This window comes from Pteropus vampyrus, unplaced genomic scaffold (assembly GCF_000151845.1).
Source record: "Pteropus vampyrus isolate Shadow unplaced genomic scaffold, Pvam_2.0 Scaffold29, whole genome shotgun sequence".
In the NCBI taxonomy this organism is placed as follows: domain Eukaryota; kingdom Metazoa; phylum Chordata; class Mammalia; order Chiroptera; family Pteropodidae; genus Pteropus; species Pteropus vampyrus.
Window position 1 is genome coordinate 9,002,673 of NW_011888810.1, and position 20,587 is coordinate 9,023,259.

The window sequence follows — 20,587 nt, forward strand, 5'->3', positions numbered from 1 at the left end:
ATGATCTGATCTGTTAACAACCATAAAACTATCATGGAATCTATTAGAATATCCCCTATGAGTTCCTGTCTGTTATTCATTGATTTGTTTTTAGGTGATGAGTTGGTATTTTGTTTTGTGTGTGTGTGTGTGTTTTTTTTTTCTCTCACTGCTATTTAAACAGTGTCTGGCACATGGTGGTTATTTAATAAGTATTGTCTAAATGAAAAAAATGATTAATAAATAAACTGTTAGGCATGTTTTAACTATCACTAATTCTTACATAACCTTGGGAGGTAGGTATGAAGAGACTTATCAGAACCCTAGGACATCAAAGGGATTATACATCACATCTACTGCTAAATATATTTGATAACAAACTCCCAGCATCCTCCTGCCCCAATGTCAGGATGCCTTAAAATCTTGTTCGCAGATATACCTTCTGTACATGTATTTTAGTTAAATTGGGCCTTAGACCTTCGATATTTTAGAGAGTGCATAAAAATGAACTCTGTCATTTTTGCTGCTCATGTACTTTGTTTTATGGGTATAAAGGTTTCCTCCTGATTCTGACTGTTGGCATAGCCAACGGAGGTTTAGAAATCATAGTTCTTTCTGCATGTAGGCAAGATGAGAGAGGACTAATTGGTTCTAACTTTCGGAATGTTTTCCAAGGCTTCTGGAATATACATCCATTCTCCAGAAACACTCAGCAATGATAGCCAAGATGATATCTGCAATCACAGCACACCGTCACTTTCTCAGGTAAAAGTTACTTTTTTCTTTCTTGGCAAATCTTTCTGTAGTGACGTGAATCGGGAAGTGTGGGAAAGGGGGCGAATGAGAGGAGAGGAAGTCAAAGGCGGTGCAGAAAGGACAGCAATGGTTTTTGGTTTTCTATTCATTCTTCTGCCATTATTTCCAGTTTATTTCTGATTACCAATGTTAGCTTTCCTGAAATACTAACTTCTGTTTCTTAGAGTAGTAGGTTTAAACTTGGGAAAGGAAATAAATGATTCGTGAATGAGCATCATAATATTCCAACCTCTCAACTTGAAAGTAAACTTGAAACAGAGACTAAAGGGACATTTACCAGAAGGGAGGGGGTTGAAGGATGGGTGAAAAGGGGAAGAGGAATATAGCCAATAATACTGTGATAAGTTTATATGGTGACAGAGCATTACTAGAATTAGTGATGTTATCACACTGTAAGGTATAAACACATCAAATCACTATATTTTGTACCTGATAATATAATCAGTATAAGATTGCATACCAACTATACTTAAATTAAAAAAAATAATAATAATAAAAAAGAAAGTAATATTGTATAAATCATTTATCTTTAAACATATATGATGGGAAAACCCATAGTTTTCATCAGATTATCAAGGGTGTCCATAACTGAAGGAAGCAAAATAAAACAGGTTAAGAACCATTCTTTGAAAAAGGGGTTTTGGGAAATAAAAATTATGCATATAAGAGAAACCAAGTTATAGCAATGATGACAAATTGAAAAAAGAGAAAATATAGGGATTTGAGAAATTATGTTAAAATCAATACAATAACCTAATTATCCTCAATTATTTAAAAATTGTATCATATAGTTCAAATATAAACACCATTTATATCCATTTAATGAGTAGTTCTTGGATATTTTTAATAATTTGCATGGCAATCCACTCTCTACCAAGACTTCTTTTCTTACCCAGAGTGTTTTCCCATGTCACATATTTTTGCATGAATACATCCTTGTTTTTAAAAAGTATTAGGTGGCTATTCAGAGCATATACCTTAGGAGTCTGACCTATGGAAAATACAACAGGAAAATGTAGATTAGATTTTATTTGTCCGTTTTAAACACTTAGTGAAGTCCTCAGTCCTCTGGATAGATATTTGGGACCTATACTTCATAAACTCACTGTAGCACTTCCAACATTTTCTAAGGTTTCAGTCTTTCTCACTTCCCTTTCCACGACTGAAACTAAGTTGAGGTAAAATGATACATAGAAAGGACTACTGAAAAGTATGTTTACACAAAGTTTAGACTTTTTAGTTCTTCCTGACTCATTTTCTTTTGCTGGACTCTGCATGTCTTATGTGTGTTTTGTACACCTCTGAAATGATCAATATTTTAAAAAAATCACTCTATTACTTGCTTTGCTTTGAACTTCTCATGAGTAGGATAAATCAACCGTTTTTAACATAGTTTGAAAGTCTCAACTCTCTTTTTACTGTTCTCTCCATCTTCCACTATATTATTTCAGAGGAATATTTCCTGATGTCTCCTTAACATTATACACATTATTACCTAGGCTGGAAATGTCTCCTATCACTTATCCTCCTGAAACAAAATTTTCCCAGTGGGGTTCCACTAGTTCTATAGTTTTCTCTGAAGGAAATCTGCAAGATTTTATAATCAACTCTGTTGGGTAAATGCCAAACACCATATAGCCCTTTGGTGATTCATATGTATTTATAAATGCAAGGGAATCAAACAGTTAAACAAAACCAACAGAAGATAATATTATTTAACTTTGTTTAAGTCAGTGGTTCCCATCATTATATAGATCACACACACACACACACACACACACACACACACACACACACCACTATATATTGACATGTTATACCCAACACGTGTTTGTCAGACACTCAATTTAAGAAATGTTATCCTCCAAAATTCCATATAAGTTGTAAAGATCTGGAAGCCTTCTTCAATCTCAACCTCTTTGGGAAGGTGTTGTGTCTATACAGCTTGTTAGTTATAGCACTGTTTCCATTTGGTTCTCTGTCCTTCCAATAATATGTCATCTCTTCTTTGTACCAGGTCTTACTCAATTTATGTCACTAGCCCAAAGCCTAACTCCTTTTACGATCAATTTTACTTTCTTCAAAAAGGCATGTTCATCAACATGGCTTCCATGAACAACTGGAAACACACATACATGTGTGCTCACCTCGCTTCCATCCTAAATTCTTATTCAGTAACTTACAGGTTGAAAATAAAATAAAGAGAAGACATCGGTCTGCAACGGCCTAAGATTTTTAAACAATCCTTTGCACCATTTTCTCTGCGGATCATCAATCTCAATCACGTTAGGGGCCAGAATAAACCACGTGGAATTTAGAATCACACAAGAGGTTCAGCCACTGCATACAGAGGCTGCAAGGATGACTTTAGAAAAAGATTTAAACAGTATGTATTCCTGAAAGCTGATTCCAGTGTATTTGAAAAAAGTAATTATATTAACCTACCGATTCATGTGGAGAGGAATGAAGTAGAAACCCTTCCTTCATCCTTGACAAATAAAACACTTGTAAATATTTTACAAAAATAAAAAAAACCATTTTGTGAGAAAATGTTTTACAGGAAAAGATTTATTCCAATACAGGAAAATAGATTGTCCTGTTATATTAATCCATTTAGGGATTATTTATAGTGTTTTGTGCCAGATAAAACCTCATAAATATATAACAATAACAACAACAATAAACACAACAAAAACATACTAATAAAATATATTTTGCTTAGACTATGGAATTAGTTAAAATAGATAACTATAATTAATTACAATTATTCATGAGCAACTAATATTGAGGTAGATATCCCTAAATTATGAGTTTAAACCAGCAGAGAGTGAGGCCCAAAGTCAGGAAACTAATAAATTGTAGAGCTATGACTCACATTTTAATGGTTCTAGTTTTAAACTCTTCCACGATATTGTTCACTTATGCTTTTCCTTCTGTCAAAATTGTCCTCTAACAGTCATACCTCTCCTAATGACTCTTGAAATATGTTTCGTTACATATGATCTTCTCAAATATTGTTTTATGCATTCCACTAATTTACTATCTCCTTAGTCCACCCAAAATAAAATGAAAATAGTCCTTTATGCATTTTGTTGAGGCCCTCAATTTCACGCATTTTAAAATCAATCCTGTCTCCCTCATGTGTATACAGATAGATCTTGGAAGATGCCTGCCAGCATGAAAGTTAAAATTAAATCTCCTGTATTTATTGTTTCATGAGTGCTATAAAATGTCACAATTACATTTCATTGTTTCACATTTATTATAAAAAGACCAACAGAAACTAAAAAAGTAAATAAAATGAAGTAGCAAACTCATTCATTGCTGGTGTTTATCAAGAGATCATTATCTTTACTTTTCTTATTAAGCTTTATTTCTTTTCACTTAAGGTTTCAAGGAATGCTTTTGAATAAAGTGTGTTACTGGTCACAGGAGTTATTTTGTTCTTTTGAAAAATGCTCACTCTTGATCGAATCTTATTTTTATTACTATTTTTCTATGAGGTGTGTCGGAATTTCAAAGTCTGCTTCCTTAGGAAGCACTGTGAGATCCTAAAAAGTGCAGAGACTTGGGCACTTGCAAGAACAGACTTCAAAACCCATCTTTGCCACTCTTCATGGCCTCAGGTAAACCCTTCCTTACTCCTTTTCAGCCTCAGCTCCACATCTGCAAAATGTGGTTGTAACACCAAACTCTCAGATCGGTGATGATTATATGTTAGATATCTGTATGTATTATTTCTTTCATGTAAGCATGCAATCACTTCTGCAATCACTTCCCTCCAACTCCACTGCCACCAACTTAGACCAGGCTACCGTTACTTTTAAACTTACAGTCTTCTTAATGTTCTTTCTGCTTAATCGTGGGTGCATGTGCCCATGTAGATTATATTCAAACATAGAACTTTTTTTGTCCAATCTCACTCTTGCTTATTACATTCTTCTTATTATATTTATTATGCTTAGCCACAGCTGTTTTCAATTCTTCAAAGAAACCAAGGTCTTTCTCCCTTCAGGTTCTTTGCACAAGCTTATCCTGCTGGCTAGAAGGTTTTGGCTTCCACTTCTCATTTTTTTTTTTTCCAGTTTCAGACTAAATTATACCAATTTAAAAAGTAACTTTATCTGATAACATTATATAAAATAGATCTTTGCTTTTTCTTTGTTTTCCCCTGACTCGTTGCATTTATGTTTTCTTTAACCCAGTTTTCAAAATTTAAATATTTATTCATTCAATTTTTTTAAATTCCTCTTTCTCATTAAGTTCCATTAGAGAGAATACTTTCTTGTCCTTTTCATAGTGTTTCTGCAGGTCATATTACAATATTTATCATCTTGTAGATGTGCAATAAATATTGTTCAATATATAAATGAATGATTTTTCATTTAAAGAGGTTAGCTTGTGCACTGTATGTCTGTGAGTAGAACAAGTTGTTTCCATGGTAATATCTGAGAAACTAATTATTGAAATATTTGTCACTGCTGAATGAAATGAATTACAACCTTGATTTAAATTTGTTTGTGAATATCCATTATATGTCAAGCATCAGCTAGATATGTACCTAGAAATATAGGCTATTAACTTTTTTTTTTTTTTGACCTATGATATAGCAAACTTTATATGCTGTAGTATTGGTCAGGGAAAGAAGGGATTAAAAGAGGCAAACCAAAGTATTTTTTTTTAAATCTAGACACAATTAACTTGATGCCAAGTAGTATACCTCAACTTCTATAGATGGTAATGAAGCTTAAATTATCCTCTACTAGGTTTATTTACAGTAACAGGGGAAGCTCCTTTCTGGAGGAAGAAGAGCCGAAGCAGTCTGTCACCTAACTCACTCTCAAATAATAAATATTCTGAGACTAAACAGGAGACCTTGACTCAACACCTAGAAATACAACATTTAGTCCTTGAGTCAATGAACCATCTGGAGCAAATTATCTCAAGTCTGTATGTATGGTGAACAAGAGGCCAAATCTGAAATAAAATTCTAGAAAGATCTTATGAAGGGGATAAGATGTAGAAGAGAATTACAGAAGGCCCTCTATTTCTCTTTCACATTTGACTCTGAGTATGGCGGTATCAGGCACAATGAAGGAGATACTGGTTTCTCCACATCTGTTCCTCCACCCCTCCAGCCAGATTACCGTTCTCTTCAGACAGAATTTGAGTTATCACCAGCTGACTCCTTTTCAGCACTTGAAACGTCCTTTTCAGAGACGTTTCCTCTCTCTGGTGGAACGTGACCTACATTAAGAGGTCTTTTCATTAAGATAGCTCCATTTCCCTTATCTCCTTGGCCTCCTTTCTGCCTACAGAATTTGAGAAATTTCCTTGTAATGTTATCATTTATTATTATTATTATTATTATTATTATTATTATTATTATTATTATGATTGTTTTGTTTTGTTTCCAGAAAGAAAACTCTCTGAAGAAAAAAAGACTGATGTTTAGGGCATTGTTTGCCACTAAATCCCCAGGACCGAGCCAAGCACTGGAACACAGTTTGCATTCAATAAATATTTACTAACTGATTAGTAAGTTTATCAAGTCAAAATGTATAACTGACCAAAACCGACCATCCTATTAGACACATGAACTGTTAGTCATAGGTTTTGCATTCTAATCTTGAGATCCTCAGTCCACACTCTCATTTCTGCCTTGGCCATTAGAGAGGCATAAGTGGAGAGGATCTTTTTCTTCTTCCTGTTAGACCGAGGGCCAAATAATCTGCAGTTGCCTCTATCATGCCATCATTGAGTTAGGGACTAAAAACATACGTCATCTTCTATCTTTTGGCTTAAAATAAATTACCTATAACTACTGGAAATAAAAAAGTAACTAGTAATCAGAAAATATCATATTAACATTTACTTATGTAATGGAGGGATTATTTAAAAGGATTCTAATCAAAAGGGATTCACATTGATTTTGTATAATAAACTGTGAACTATTTCTCTGTGTCATGGGTGGCTATTACTCTCTTAAGGAAACAAATTTAATTTAAATGTCATCTTTCACTTTAGAATCATGAGAAGGTAGTAGGAGCAATTATGATTTGCAATTCTACTTTCAAAGTGCCAGTTTTATCATAGACATATCATAAACTGGGGAGATCTGTATTAGAGAAAAGTGGCCTCTTCTCTCTCTGTCTCTCTCTCTGACTTTTCATTTAAATGAGTGTAATACAGTGGAAAAGAGACAAGCACAATAGAATTATCTGTCACTGACATTGGTTTTCATTTTGTGAGATGTTTTAAAAACCTTTTTACAAAGGCTCTCTCAGTCCAGAAGTTTTCAGACTAGGTTTTCTTAATGGCTTGCCCTTGATCACAGCTAATAATCACCAGCTGCACCATCTCCTAAGACACTGACCCCCGTAATCCATACCTTCCAGCCAAACCAGACAATTCCAAGTCACCTGCACTTCTTTCTCTGAGGCTGTTGTAGAGCAGACTTTAACTATTGGAAACTATTGAGTGACTATGACTTTAGTGCTAATTCAGTTTTTGACATTTGTCTCTCATGAGTGTGTGATCATCTGATAATGAATATTCTAATTTCTAAGTGAGTCGATGGTTTGTGTGGTATTAGGAAAGACAATTAAAAGTGTATCTCTGCTGAACTTATATGAGTGAATACTAGTATAGGTAACAAAGATGAATTTTGGAAAACATTAAATATAAAAATGAGATACTGAAGCCATTAAATGTGACCTAGGAATGATGTAATGAATCAAATATGAGTTCTGACTAGCACAAAGGAATCAGAGAATTCAGGAGTTGTTTGAATGACTGCATGTGTATAAACCAGTCAGCCATATGTCCAAAATTTATGCTGAACAGCCAAAGATCTGATCTCTACATGTAAAAATGAACTCTAACAAACGTGCCTAAACAGATTCATTTGAGGATAATCTAGTGCATTGGACACACACACAACATACACATTTCTTCACAGGAGTCATTAATTTTGATTTGCAAAAATCATAAAACAAAGAATCAACTTTTCTTTTTTATTTTGATCTTCCATTGGAAAGATGATGAAACAATGCATTTTTTTTTTTTTTCTGAGTATAAGTACTGCTGAGGAATCATTAAAACCTTGCAAACAGTCAAAATCCACCGGGTAGAACTCCAAATTTCGGGAGTTTCAAAGGCATGCATGTCAATATCATGAGCGAAGCCACTGTTGAACTTTTGAAATATCAGTGCCATTGACTCTCTAAACTTGCGTGATGAGCTTTGCATGAACAATGGAGTTTTATTTAAGTTATAATGCATTTGACAGATTCTGTATGATTGAAAGCAGCTGGCTTACAAGTCTGTGATTGGCTACATTACCCCAGCAAAGATCTGGCTCACATAACCATATCCTTAAAACTGACCTGCATATATTTTATATATTTTGATTGAACTGTCTCTGCCAACTCAATCCATCAACTTAGCTAAATGATATTTACTGCCATATATATAGCATATACATATGGCATACATACATATAGATATACACACGCTCCATCCTTAAAGGACCACAAATGAAAATGGTCTAAACATGATAGTTAGAGGGCATTTCCACATGGTAAAAAATTAAGAAACATTTGAACTAATGTTAGAATGTTAAAAAAAAAAAAAAGAGTATATCACTGAAAGGCTAATGCTTTGATTATAACAATATTTATGATGTTTAGGTTTTCTGAAATTAATCAGTTTTATTATTACAATCTTAGTTTTGCTCTGTGCATGTGTGTGTCTTACTTTGGTACATGGAAACAATACTAATCCTTCAGATATATGAGAGTAGTCTAGAGGAAAATGTCCACTGTTTTATAGGACGGTAACACATGGACATTTTTGTAATAATTAAAAGTATAGAGCTACAATGCTATTTCTTTTTTTAGGTGGAAAAAAGTCTGACTCTTGTCAGGTAAACTGCTCAGCAAATAGTAAGTTTAATTCCTAACACCCACATGAGGCACAAGAATAGTTGGATTAACAACTCCAGTGTCATGCTGTCAGCTGCTGTTTATTTAAATTAAAATGTCACCATCCAGAAATAAATTAGGAAGTCGAAAAACGATAAATTTCTTAAACATACAGTACTTTGGCACCTTGTTAAAATAAATCTATTACATTTGTGGTTTTTAGAATTTTACATAGACTATTTCCATTTTGACATTCAGAGTATAGCAGGTTTTGTTTTTGTTTTTATACTTCTTTCTTATAACTCTCTTCCTCCTCCCTCCCGCACCACTTCCTTCCTCTGTCTCTCCTTTCTTCCTTCTTTCTTCTTTTTTATCTCTCCACCCCTCCCCCCCTCCGTCTTCATTATCCCTATTTATGCTATATGAGACAGGTAGAAAATATGCCATCAATACACGATTATCAGATGCTACACTTGCATGTGTAAAACATGTTGTTTACCTTATATTTACCTAAATTATCTACATTTTTACATATTTCAAAATTCACTTCCTACAACTTCCTACAACTAGTCATCCTGGGTTCCACTATTATGTGTTATTCCTATGTTTGTTGTGAAACGAGCATGCCCTCCCTACGAGCTTTTCCCTCGCTTCCTGTCATTTGAAGGTTAAATTTTTGTCCCCATCACTCTAATACCGCCCCGAGATATTTTAAGATAGTTATTTGGCTCTGGGCTCACAGCACAGCAGGCTATTCCACTTCAGGAGCCAATTTGGTCACAAGTAGGAAGAAAATTAACATCTCAGAAAGAAAAATACTCCTTCTCTGTTCCCATTTGGATGTTTCTTGCCTGTGACTTTGCAGATCATAAATGATGCAAATGCACACTATAAGGCAGGTTAATCAAATATGAGACAGTTGTATACAAACATATCAGCATTAACAACATGGAGATATTTACTTGGCCGGGTTTTCCATTTTCACATAAAAATGCCTCATATTCGGATGCGAATTCAGGGGCGTTGTCATTGACATCCAGCACTTTTATAGCAACAGGTACTCGTGATATCTGACTGTGGTTCCCTATGGGAAGGAAAAAATAACATCAGCATGGAGGGTATTTCATTTTTAACGTGCAACTCAACTTTCTTCTTGAAAGCATGTGTGTCTGTTTCAACTTCCCTTAATTGGGGTGTTTTCAACGTGGTGATTATAAAATCTGACCACTCAATGAGGAAAAATATCAAGTGCTTAACTGCTTAGCTTGATAAAGACCACCTCTGAATAATTAAAAGAAGTTTCCTTGATGAAGAAAACTTCATTTGATTGATAAAGTCCATTATACAAAAGAAAAAAATGCTGTAGGCAACAAAGTTTTATCACTTTGTTTATCTTGGTTTCCCTACAACCCACTTTTGTACTTTTGCTTGTTTGGCTGGCTATATTTTAAAGATAAACATCAAAACCCTAGCAAAAGGCCCAAACCAAACAATTATTGAGAGAGTGTCCTTAACAATGATAAAAGGAATAATGTTAAAGACGGGGAATCATATCTTTTATGAATTTTATTTTTTATTAAAAATTGACCTTGGGATCTTTTTGGATAAGTTAAGCCCAAGTCATTTTAATATTGTTTTCGTAAAGATTTTCATCATTGTAAAAAGATAATAATCTTCTAATCTTTCCAGGTTAATTCCGATAGTAGAGAATTTAGTACTTAATCTTTAATCCTTAGGTCCTTAAATTTAAAAAGTTACACAAACACACACACACACACACACACACACACACGCACATGCACAGAAATCTGGTCCATTAATACATTACTGACTTGAGACATGTGATGATTTTTCATTTGTAATAAATACAATACAGTTTGACCCCAACTGTACGATTTTTTGATCTCATAAATTATACAGAATGGATTGGAAAGAGCCAATTATTTATTTGTGTTTCTGTGGTACCCAATATTTATAAACAAGCCAAGAGGGGGAAAGCGTTTGATTTTTGAATATGAAAAAACAGACTTGCATTTGATATATCAAATTTTCTTTTCGATAGTTGGTTAAATTCAGACCTCTAAAACCTTCGAAGATCTTTTTTTTTCTTGGTTAAATACAAAGGTATTTCTAAGGCACACACTAAATGACCATAGCCTTGTTATACATTTAGAGTTGGTTAACACCACTGACAATGCTACAAGGTTTAAATTGAGTTAACCGTCATGGCTACTCTCCAATATTCTAATTCGATTAATCATGGATGGATGGATATTACCCCGTGGAATTCCAACCGCCCCAATAATGAAATAACCTCACTTCCCAAAACTCAAGCCAATGACTTTAAATGTGTCATCTGATATTTCCTTTTTCTTTTATTTTCTTATGTCTAATGAATTATTCTTTTTTCTAATTTTTATTTTTCGATTAGAGTTGACACTTAATATTATTTTATATTAGTTTCTGGTGTATAGCATAGTAGTTAGACGTTTATAGAACTTATGAAGTGATCCCCCCTATTAATGTAGTACCTACCTGGCACTATACATAGTTATTACAATATTGTCGACAATATTCCCTATGCTGTACTTCATATCCCTATGACCATTTTGTAACTTCCAACTTGTACTTCTTAATCCCTTTGCCTTTTTCGCCCAGCCCTCTGACCCCACTCCCATCTGGCAACCATCAGTTTGTTCTCTGTATCTGTGATATACCTCCCAAGTTTCCATGGAAGGGACAGTTTAAAAATATAACACAGGACCCTAAGATAAGAAACTTACACTATATGCTTTATCTACATGAATGAGGTAGATAAATAAAGTATAAGGTATGATTATAGCCTTAAAGATTTAGATCTCTTTTCTAGTCTGACAAAGAATTGAAGAGCATCTGCTGGAGAGTAAAAGATAGTATTAGCGTTTGCAGTAGACAAACAATGTTTGGGGCTCCATCTTTGCCTCCGAGTATCTACATGATCCTGAACAAGTTATTTGACCTCATTTTATTTCTGAGGAAACGAAACTCAAGAACTTAACACATTATTTACAGAATTATGATAAATATTACATGAGAAAAAATTAAAAGTGCTCGGATAGTATTGGGCACATAGTCAAGGGCATTTTAGCCTTTGCCTTTTGTAATTATCAGCATCATCAGCACAATGCATAATGAGTATTTACTACACATAGTGCAAGATATTTCACATACAGCTCTTTAGTTCTCACTAAAGAACTATAAAGTAGATAATGTTATCCCCATATTTTAGATGGAGACTAACACTCAAAGGATTATATTGCTTTACCAAAATTATTCAGTTAAAAATCAACTCCAAGATGTAGTTTTGGCCTCCCAACATAATCATTTTCACAGTACAATACCAATGAAGTTCAAAACAAAATATATTTGTTTGTTTGTTTGTTTGGGTAACTAATCATTGTCATTTCCTCAAGAATGCTTATAGGCTTGTTATAGATATTTACCTCAAGTTTGACTGCTATTTGAAATTTGAGTACAAATATCAAATGCCGAACTGGATATATCTCCTGGGTTGTACCACCAATATTCTCCAATTTGCATTAACCATCTACAAGGCTCCCAGAGTGACCACACAATGTAACTTATACATTGTTGCTTGTGGTACTTTTAATTTAACCAAGGCAGAGTCCCTTTAATTAATTTTATTGTATAATCATCCATATTTCAACTCTAAAAACTACTGCTTGCTTGCCTGCCTGCCTTCCTTCCTTCCTTCCTTCCTTCCTCTTCCTCTTCCTCTTCCTCTTCCTCTCTCTCTCTCTTTCTTTCTTTGTCATTCTTTCCATTCTACATCCTAGACTGACTCTTGTGTATATATATATGATTACGGAAGCCTTCTACTACTGTATTTTTTCAATCTCTCTAATCATTTAATTAATAAATAGCCAATGATCAACACAGATTTAATGAACTGTATATATATAATAGTGAATAATAGATGCATAGTGTTAGATAACTGTAAATGTAAAGATAAGCTATCATATTCCTTAAACACGATGTTGCTTCTTGGGAAGTGAAGAAAATGTTAAACTTACTGAATCAGATTCACTGACAATGATTGATTAGGACAAAACTAATGAATATAATATTCTTTGTCTTCCCTCTTTCTCATACTACATGTGTATATGTACACATGCATGCACACACACACCACAGGCAAACATGCATATACAGATTTAATTTTCATAGTTTTTGCCAAAGAATAATTATGCCAAGCCCCATGTTCTTAATTTTTCTCTCTTCTCTTTTCTTAATCTCATGGTTAAAATAAATTGCAATGGTATCTTAGGTCTAAATCATCAATAGTTGATAAAACTCAAGCATAGAAGGTGGAGAAGCTCCATGAGTTTCTCACTGGAATAACTTTAAGCATTAAAGTAATACACGATTTCTCATACGTAGTGTCTGGGGTGAGTTGATACTTAACTATCCAAGAGCCCAGATCCCTAGACTAATACCATCTAATTTTTTTTGTTAGATGTAATGTGGGATTGGGAGCTATCACTTCATACTGTTAGAAGATCACAAATAATAGAGAATATTCTTTGATTCTGATATTTAATTTGTCTCAGAAACTCTACAAGTAAATAATTTACTTAAATATATTGTACAATGGGCTTTTCATATGATTATATTTTCTTCTTTGGTTTGGCATGTCAAAAACTCAGAACCAAATTTGGAATCCACTTCTCATAGCTGTAAAGGATCTCATGGTGTGCACTTTATATATTGTTTACCCTAAATTGAATATATTTCCTTATAATTATTTAACGATTCCCCAAATTGACTAAATTAATGTCTTCTTAGATAGTCGAATGGGATAGGTTTCTGAGTGTTTCATTTTAATTTAGTTTAGTTTACAGTCCACCTCAGTAAACAAAATTTAAAAGAAACAAAACTTAAACTCTATACCCTGACCCTGAAAAGTGATATGCTAGTAGAGTATGAAGAGATGGTTAGAATTTCTGTAGCCTTAGTGGTTATGTAAAACATGCTGGGCAGTTTCCCCAAACTAACCATAATATAATCTCTCCTCTTTCTAATTGTTGAATTCCTTGTTATTCTTTAAGATTCAGCCCAAGCCACATCTCTTCCAAAAAGCCTTTTAACACATAATTGAGTTTTGTTTGTTCATTTGTTTCTACTTTTTTTTAAGACTCGTGGCATGATAGCATGAGGAATGCCATAGACCCTCCAGAAAAACTGGTAAAAATTATTAAAAAATAAATAAAGTCCATGGAAAAGTTCCTAAGGGCATATAGAAAAACAATAGCAACAACAACAAAAAGCAGTTTTAGAGAGTCTGTGGTATTTGAACCAAGATCTGCTCACTCCCTCCACCCTCACAGCTCAGCAAGATGGGAAGTAGACTCCAGACCAACACACTCAACAGCACAGGGCTCCCACTGCTCCAACCTGTTAGTCCAGGGCTATCTACCCAAGAGGGGCAGGCTGTTAGCCATTCTCATCCTGCCCAGATATCTGTGGCTGAGACAACTGCGGGTGGGGGTAGCTTTCTTCTGCCAAGTCCCCAATTCATTTCGCACAGTGTCAGTAGAAAGCTGGGGCCCTGCTCATGCTCGGCATGGCTCATAAGGGGGAGGTTTCATGCTGAGAGAGGAACCAAGAAGACTGAGGCTACTATCTCCCCTTTCCACAGGGCACTCAGCTCCTAAGCAGAAGTATTACTTAAAAGTATGCTCCAGGGCCATGGCTCAGGTTTCGTCTAGGGATGGGTGGAGCAGCATGGAGCGGAGAGCTCTGAATCTCTCATAAAGGAACCGACTCCATTTGCAAAGGAATGTGAAGAAGTCCAAACCTATTGATGATCTCAAAACAATGGAGGTTGTTGCGAAAGATAAATGGGAGAAGATTGATAGATTGAGTAGATTTGGAGATAGAGGCTAAATTGTAGGCCAGCTAGTAGCCAGCTAGTAGGCAAAGACTCAGCTGAGAGAAAGCGAGGCATTCCTTGGCTGGGGCTGCTTAACTCCAGTCTCCACCTTCATGGTAACAGGGCTGTCTCCTCTTCTTCCTGTGTCTTCAACCCTCTAAGAACACTTGTTATAGGATTTAGGGACTATCCAGGTAGGCCCTAGAATGCTCATCTTAAGATCCTTAACTCAATTACATCTGCAAATACCCTTTTCTAAACAACAAATTCACACCAGTGGGGTTATGATCTGGACATATCTTTATGGGGACCATAATTCAACTCACTACACCTCCTCTTCCCAAAAGCTAGGACAATTGTGACTAAATAGAATGATACCATCGTAAACTTGTTCTTGTCCTAGAAAAAAAAAATGTGGAATTAACATAGTTGTCCATAGTTTCTTGGATTAATTTTCCAAAATATTATAAAAATATAAGCTCAAGGAGGTTAAATAACTGGCAACCCCCCTGAGAATTTTGATAACACCCTTTTGTCTTTCATTCATTTATACTTCCATTGTTCTTCTCTTTAGTTGTTTAACAAAAATTTACATCTGTATTCCCAGTTACTAAGACAAAGCTCTATAATCAAGGGATCTACAAGACTCAAGGAAATATCACATTATCATCGTTCGTTTATGTCTCCATCTACTCTATGTACTATTCCTTTACAAAATGCTATGGAAGAATACAGGAAAGAGAGAGATTTTCCTATAGTCACAGGTAATATTTAAAAGAGGAGCTGGCCTTAGAATTAACTTTAAATAATGAGTAGAAATATCCTAGCTAAAGAAAGGTGGACGAATCATTCAGATAGAGCAAGCCATGTGTAAAAGGCCCAGAAGCCCGGATACCATGCCATTACCAAAATAATCAGTAGCTCCAACTGTGGGAGCATCCAGAGAAGTGGCTGGCGGCAACCTCAGGACAGAAAGTTGAGAACATATCAAAAAGAATCTTCTGTTATATGCTAATGAGTATGAGCTATATCATTGGTGAGCCCTTGAAATATTTCTTGAAATTTACCATTTTAAAAGTTGGAAATAAAGCAGATTGGCAAGAAAAGTTATAGTTATTTTATTTTGTTTTCTTAAGTATATAGATGTCCCAGAAATGTACTATTTCTTGAGTTTAAAAAAAAGAGAAAAACAATAAAATAAATAAGAAACTAGTATCCCGAGTCTTTTAAATATCCCCCAAATGTGTTATTGTTATCTATAGTAAATGAACATGCATGTTTAAAATGATTACAACTTACCATAATTTTCAACACAAGTGTCATATTTAAACGCTGAAAATTCACTTTTATCTAAATTAATGAAATGATCGCAGTTCAAACTTTAAAAACATTATAGGGCAATAAAATTAATTAGACAAGCTTCTAAGAAAATTATTCATGTCCTTGGTGACTGGCCCCAAAATGTTTGTCTTTCATCTGATACACAAACATTAAATATAAAGATATTATAATTAGAAACTTGATTAGCATTCATTAAAGATTAATTTTCTAAACACAAGAGATGTGACAAAGCCGTCTAGAAGGAAAAGCCCATTTCAATTGGCCACAAAAGTCATACTCTTTTCACATATGATGAAAGAAAAGGCTGAAATGGCACCTAGTATAAACAACTTCTTGACTTCTACCATTGGAATCGAGTGACTTCCTGTCACCTCTCTGTCACACAGCCTCATGAATTGCCCATTAATTTTGCCCTTTTATAATCAAAGGTAATGGAACACTGCCAAGTCTAAGTTACTTGGGAATTTGCTTCTAACTAGTTTCCATAAGCTGCTGTTCTGCAGGAATCGATCGAAATAAACAGCCTCTCCTTTTCAGTCTATGAGAGAAAAAAATGATTTGACAAATTTAGATATACTGGTGAGGCTCAATAAATAATTCTTGAGCCTTCAACAAACAGAAGGGTGGAAGCCATGAGCAATAAATTACAGTCAACAGGGGAATGCAAAATAAGAGAATTTATAATTGAATGGGGGATGGAAGCTTATAAAATAGGAAGCTGTGAAGTGAATATATGATAGAAAAGACAACAATTTAAGAAATTTCGAATGAAACATGGGAATTCGAAAGGTCTTAGAAAAATCATTTCAGTAGTGGATTTAGGCTCTCTAGTGAATAAAGAGAAAACTTTTTGAGGTGCATTTTGCCCATAAATGGTGAGATAATTTCTAATTCACTAGTGATAGTTTATCATTCCACAGATGTTGAGCATAGAAACAAGTTAGAGTATAATTAACCAATGGACACCAGCAGGGTAAAAATGCTACTAGGAATATTTTTGACAGGGTTTTCTCTTTACAGTATTGTTTTTATGCATTACCTTTATACTCTCATGGCAACTGTATGATGCTCTGGTTCAAATACAGTCTTTTGACCCCCTCAAGAAATGTCTGCCTTCTGGTGTGCACAGAGGAAAGGATTGATCATGAATATTTTAATAATTTTTGATTACTATAGGATTGTGAAAAATCCAGCAAGCCAAAGTATAAAGAAGAATCCCTCTATTTCACTCCTTGAAATCTCAGTCATATTTACAGGTGGTTTAGAATGAAATTAGAACTTTAATCCAATTGGAGGCTTTTGTGTCAAATGAACCCAACTTATGAGTCATAGCATTTCTATTAACCAAGTAGTAGCTCTCTCAAGAAAGGGGAAAAAAAATGCTTTCTCTCATTGAGGAAGTTGTAAACTTAGACATATTTGAAAATGTCTTAAATTCGCTGGACAAAATGACTCTTCAGTGGTCACTTGATGTTGGTTAAGTCCTTTACTGACCACTGTCATTTTTCTCCACTGATGGTTAAAAAGCATGCCACCTGGCTACAGTGTTTTCAAATGCTCTCTAAATTGGGAGAAAACATGTGGGTCTCTTATTTTTGACGTTTATCTTAAGCAAACCTGGAAATAGTGGAGTCTTACATTAGGGACTTGGCAAGTTCCCCACTACAACTTTTCCCTCCATATCCACAAAGAACCCCAATCTCCTTTCTCCAGCTCACAAGAGTTGAGAGCCTGGACAAACAGGTTGGTACCTTTATGGTTGAAAAATGTTGACCCTATGGGAAAAAGTTTTAGAGCCATTGAGGTGAGATCTGACTTTATGATCTCTTAGATACTATATTTTTATTAAATGTAAAACTTTAACAGTTACATTCTAAATAAAGGCAATACATAAATACATGTATGCATATAAAGATAGTTTATATGTGAAAAATTAGTACTGAGAATGGAAATATTACATTTTCTATTTTTCTATTAATGTTATATAATATTACCTACTTTTAATTTTTTATATATGCTTACAAATTTTTTATTTTTCTGTTGTTTATGTTCTCTTCTGTTTTGTTTTGTTGTTGTATGTATGTGTATATACATAAGTGGTTTTTATTTGTCTTAAGGTATGGCCCTTCATTCTACTGTGTATTGCTTTTGCTGAATTTGTGACTGTAATATATTGACTTTCTCCTTTCACAGGTCCAGTTTGTTTCTATTTTTTTTATACATCTCATTTTTCTCCATACTATAAGAGGTAAGGAAATAAAATTCTATAATGAGTTTATTATTCACTATGTCTCTTTTGGTAATCTAAGTCTTCTTAGCAAAATCTCTAATTCTATTCTGCCAACAAATTGCATTATGTTTCTATTACTAAATCCCTGTGTTTTTTTTCCCCCCTAATTATTTCAAATAGGATTGATTCAAGATTACTTGAACTAAATTTCTTGAGATTATTTTTATAATGCAATTCAATTTAAACCCCTTATACATTAGAATCTTAATTAGGGAGACTCACACTTTCAGAGGAATTAATATATAGATTTATCTAATATTGTTTACATTCTCATTCAATACAGCTTACAATAACAATTGTGCCCCTGATACACACACACACACACACACACACACTCACAAGCACACATGCACTTTATTAGGGAAGAAAACTAATATCGTAAACTACCCAGCATGTATCGCATATTTGTTATATATCTCTTGGAAGTTTATTGGGTTAGTGTGAAGAATTTTTTTTTCCTCAAATGAGGATATGATTTCAGGGCATGTAAGGACTAAAATCAATTTATATGAGCTACATATCACAATAGGCAGTAAAAAAGTATGATTTTGTCGACATCCAATGAGCCCAAAAAAGGGTATTACATAGACTCCAGCCTGCCCATATTCCTTCAAGATCTGTGAGCAGTAAAGCTGAAATATGAATCCAGGGTTAGCTGACCAACAAGTAAAGAAACACACATTTAAAAAATAAATAAATAATGAGAGAAAGTGGTGAAGAGTTAAAGAAGTACAAATTAGTAGTTGATAAGAGGGTCACGGGGATAGGGAGCACGGCATGGGGAATGCAGTCGGCAGAAATGTAATGGCTAGGTGGAGAGCCAGAGGGGTGAAGGAGCAATCATGGGGATCATTTCATAAACTATATAAATGTCTAACCAATGTACTGTGTAAGTGAAACTAAGATAAAAAAAAGATGCAAAAATAAATAAATAAATAAAATAAAAAATAAAAAATAAAAAAAAAACCTGTTTATTCCTCAGAGGCTCTCTTTAGTATAGCACTTGAAAAAAATAATCTTAAAATTTTTTATTGTGGTTTTAATATGGATCACTTCCCAAACAATTAAGAACGATAATAAACTAATAAACAACATGAAAAGAAAGGTCAGATGATTCCATTAACATGGCATTTTCTACTAGTGAATTTATATTTAGAAATATAATTGTCACAATTTTTTAAATTCTTGGAGTGACTTCCTTAAATTCTTTTGCCTGAGCTCAACTTTTGTAGTGGAAGCAAGACATTCAAACAATAAAGTTCATAAATCTTAAGATTTTATTCCAGTGTATTTTTATAAAATGATCATCTTCATGTAACCATCACCCAGCTCAAGATATCTAATATAACCAGCATCCTCAAATCCTCCCACGTACCCCGTCTCAGTCCTTATGCCCCTCAAAGTAACCTCTACTCTGTTTCTTACATTATATTAGTTTGTCTTCTTTAGAACATTATACAATTTAATTATTATAGTGTATATACATTCGTATCTGGAATTTTTTAGCTCAATATTTGTTTATTTATTCATATGGTTGCACAGAGCTATACTTCCTTCTTTCTATTGTTTGGAAAATAATTTTATTGTATAAATATACCACAACTCATTTATTTATCCTCTTACTGGCAGATATTTGCGTAGTTTCAGTTTCATACTCTTCTGAAAACTGCCACTAAAACTATTTAGTGTATTTCTTTTGGTGCACAAATATTTAGTTACATATTTAAGAACAGAGTGAAAGATTATAGGCTATGCATCCATTCAGCTTTAGCGTGTGCTTCCAAATGTTTTTCTAAGGTGGATGTACCAATTTATACTATGACTAGCAATGTATAAAAGTTCACGTTATTGCACATCTTCAAAAATACTTGGTAAAGCGAGTAATTTATTACTTATTTTGAATTTTAACCCTTGTAGAGGTATGCAGTTGTATTTCAGGTAGACTTTAATTTGCAATATCTCGATGATTTGATACTTAGGACCTATTATGCTTATAGGCCACTCGGATATCTTCTTTAGTGGAGTACATGTTCAAGTATTTTATCATTTTAAAAATTAGATTGTCTATGTTTTCCTAATTGATATACATATCATATATTGAGAATATGAGTCATTTGCTAGATTTAGGTATCACAATACCTTCGCCTGTTCTGTGGCTTGATTTTTCACCCTCAATAGTGTGTTTTGATGAACACAACTTGTTAATTAAATAAATTGTCTTTGCTGTTATTTACTTTAGTGCTTTTTGCATTTTATTACTTGCCTAGTCCAGATTTTGAAAATTCTGTTATCTTCTATAAGGCA

At 34.0% G+C, this 20,587-nt stretch overlaps 1 protein-coding gene across 1 annotated transcript in view; it reads right to left on the bottom strand.

Moving 5' to 3' along the window:
• Positions 1-20,587, bottom strand: part of CDH8 (cadherin 8) — a 334,115-nt gene that overhangs the window by 58,101 nt on the left and 255,427 nt on the right. The window contains exon 9 of the mRNA XM_011356674.1: positions 9,683-9,804. Within this exon, the coding sequence (XP_011354976.1) occupies positions 9,683-9,804 (122 nt within the window). The remainder of the gene's footprint in view (positions 1-9,682; positions 9,805-20,587) is intronic.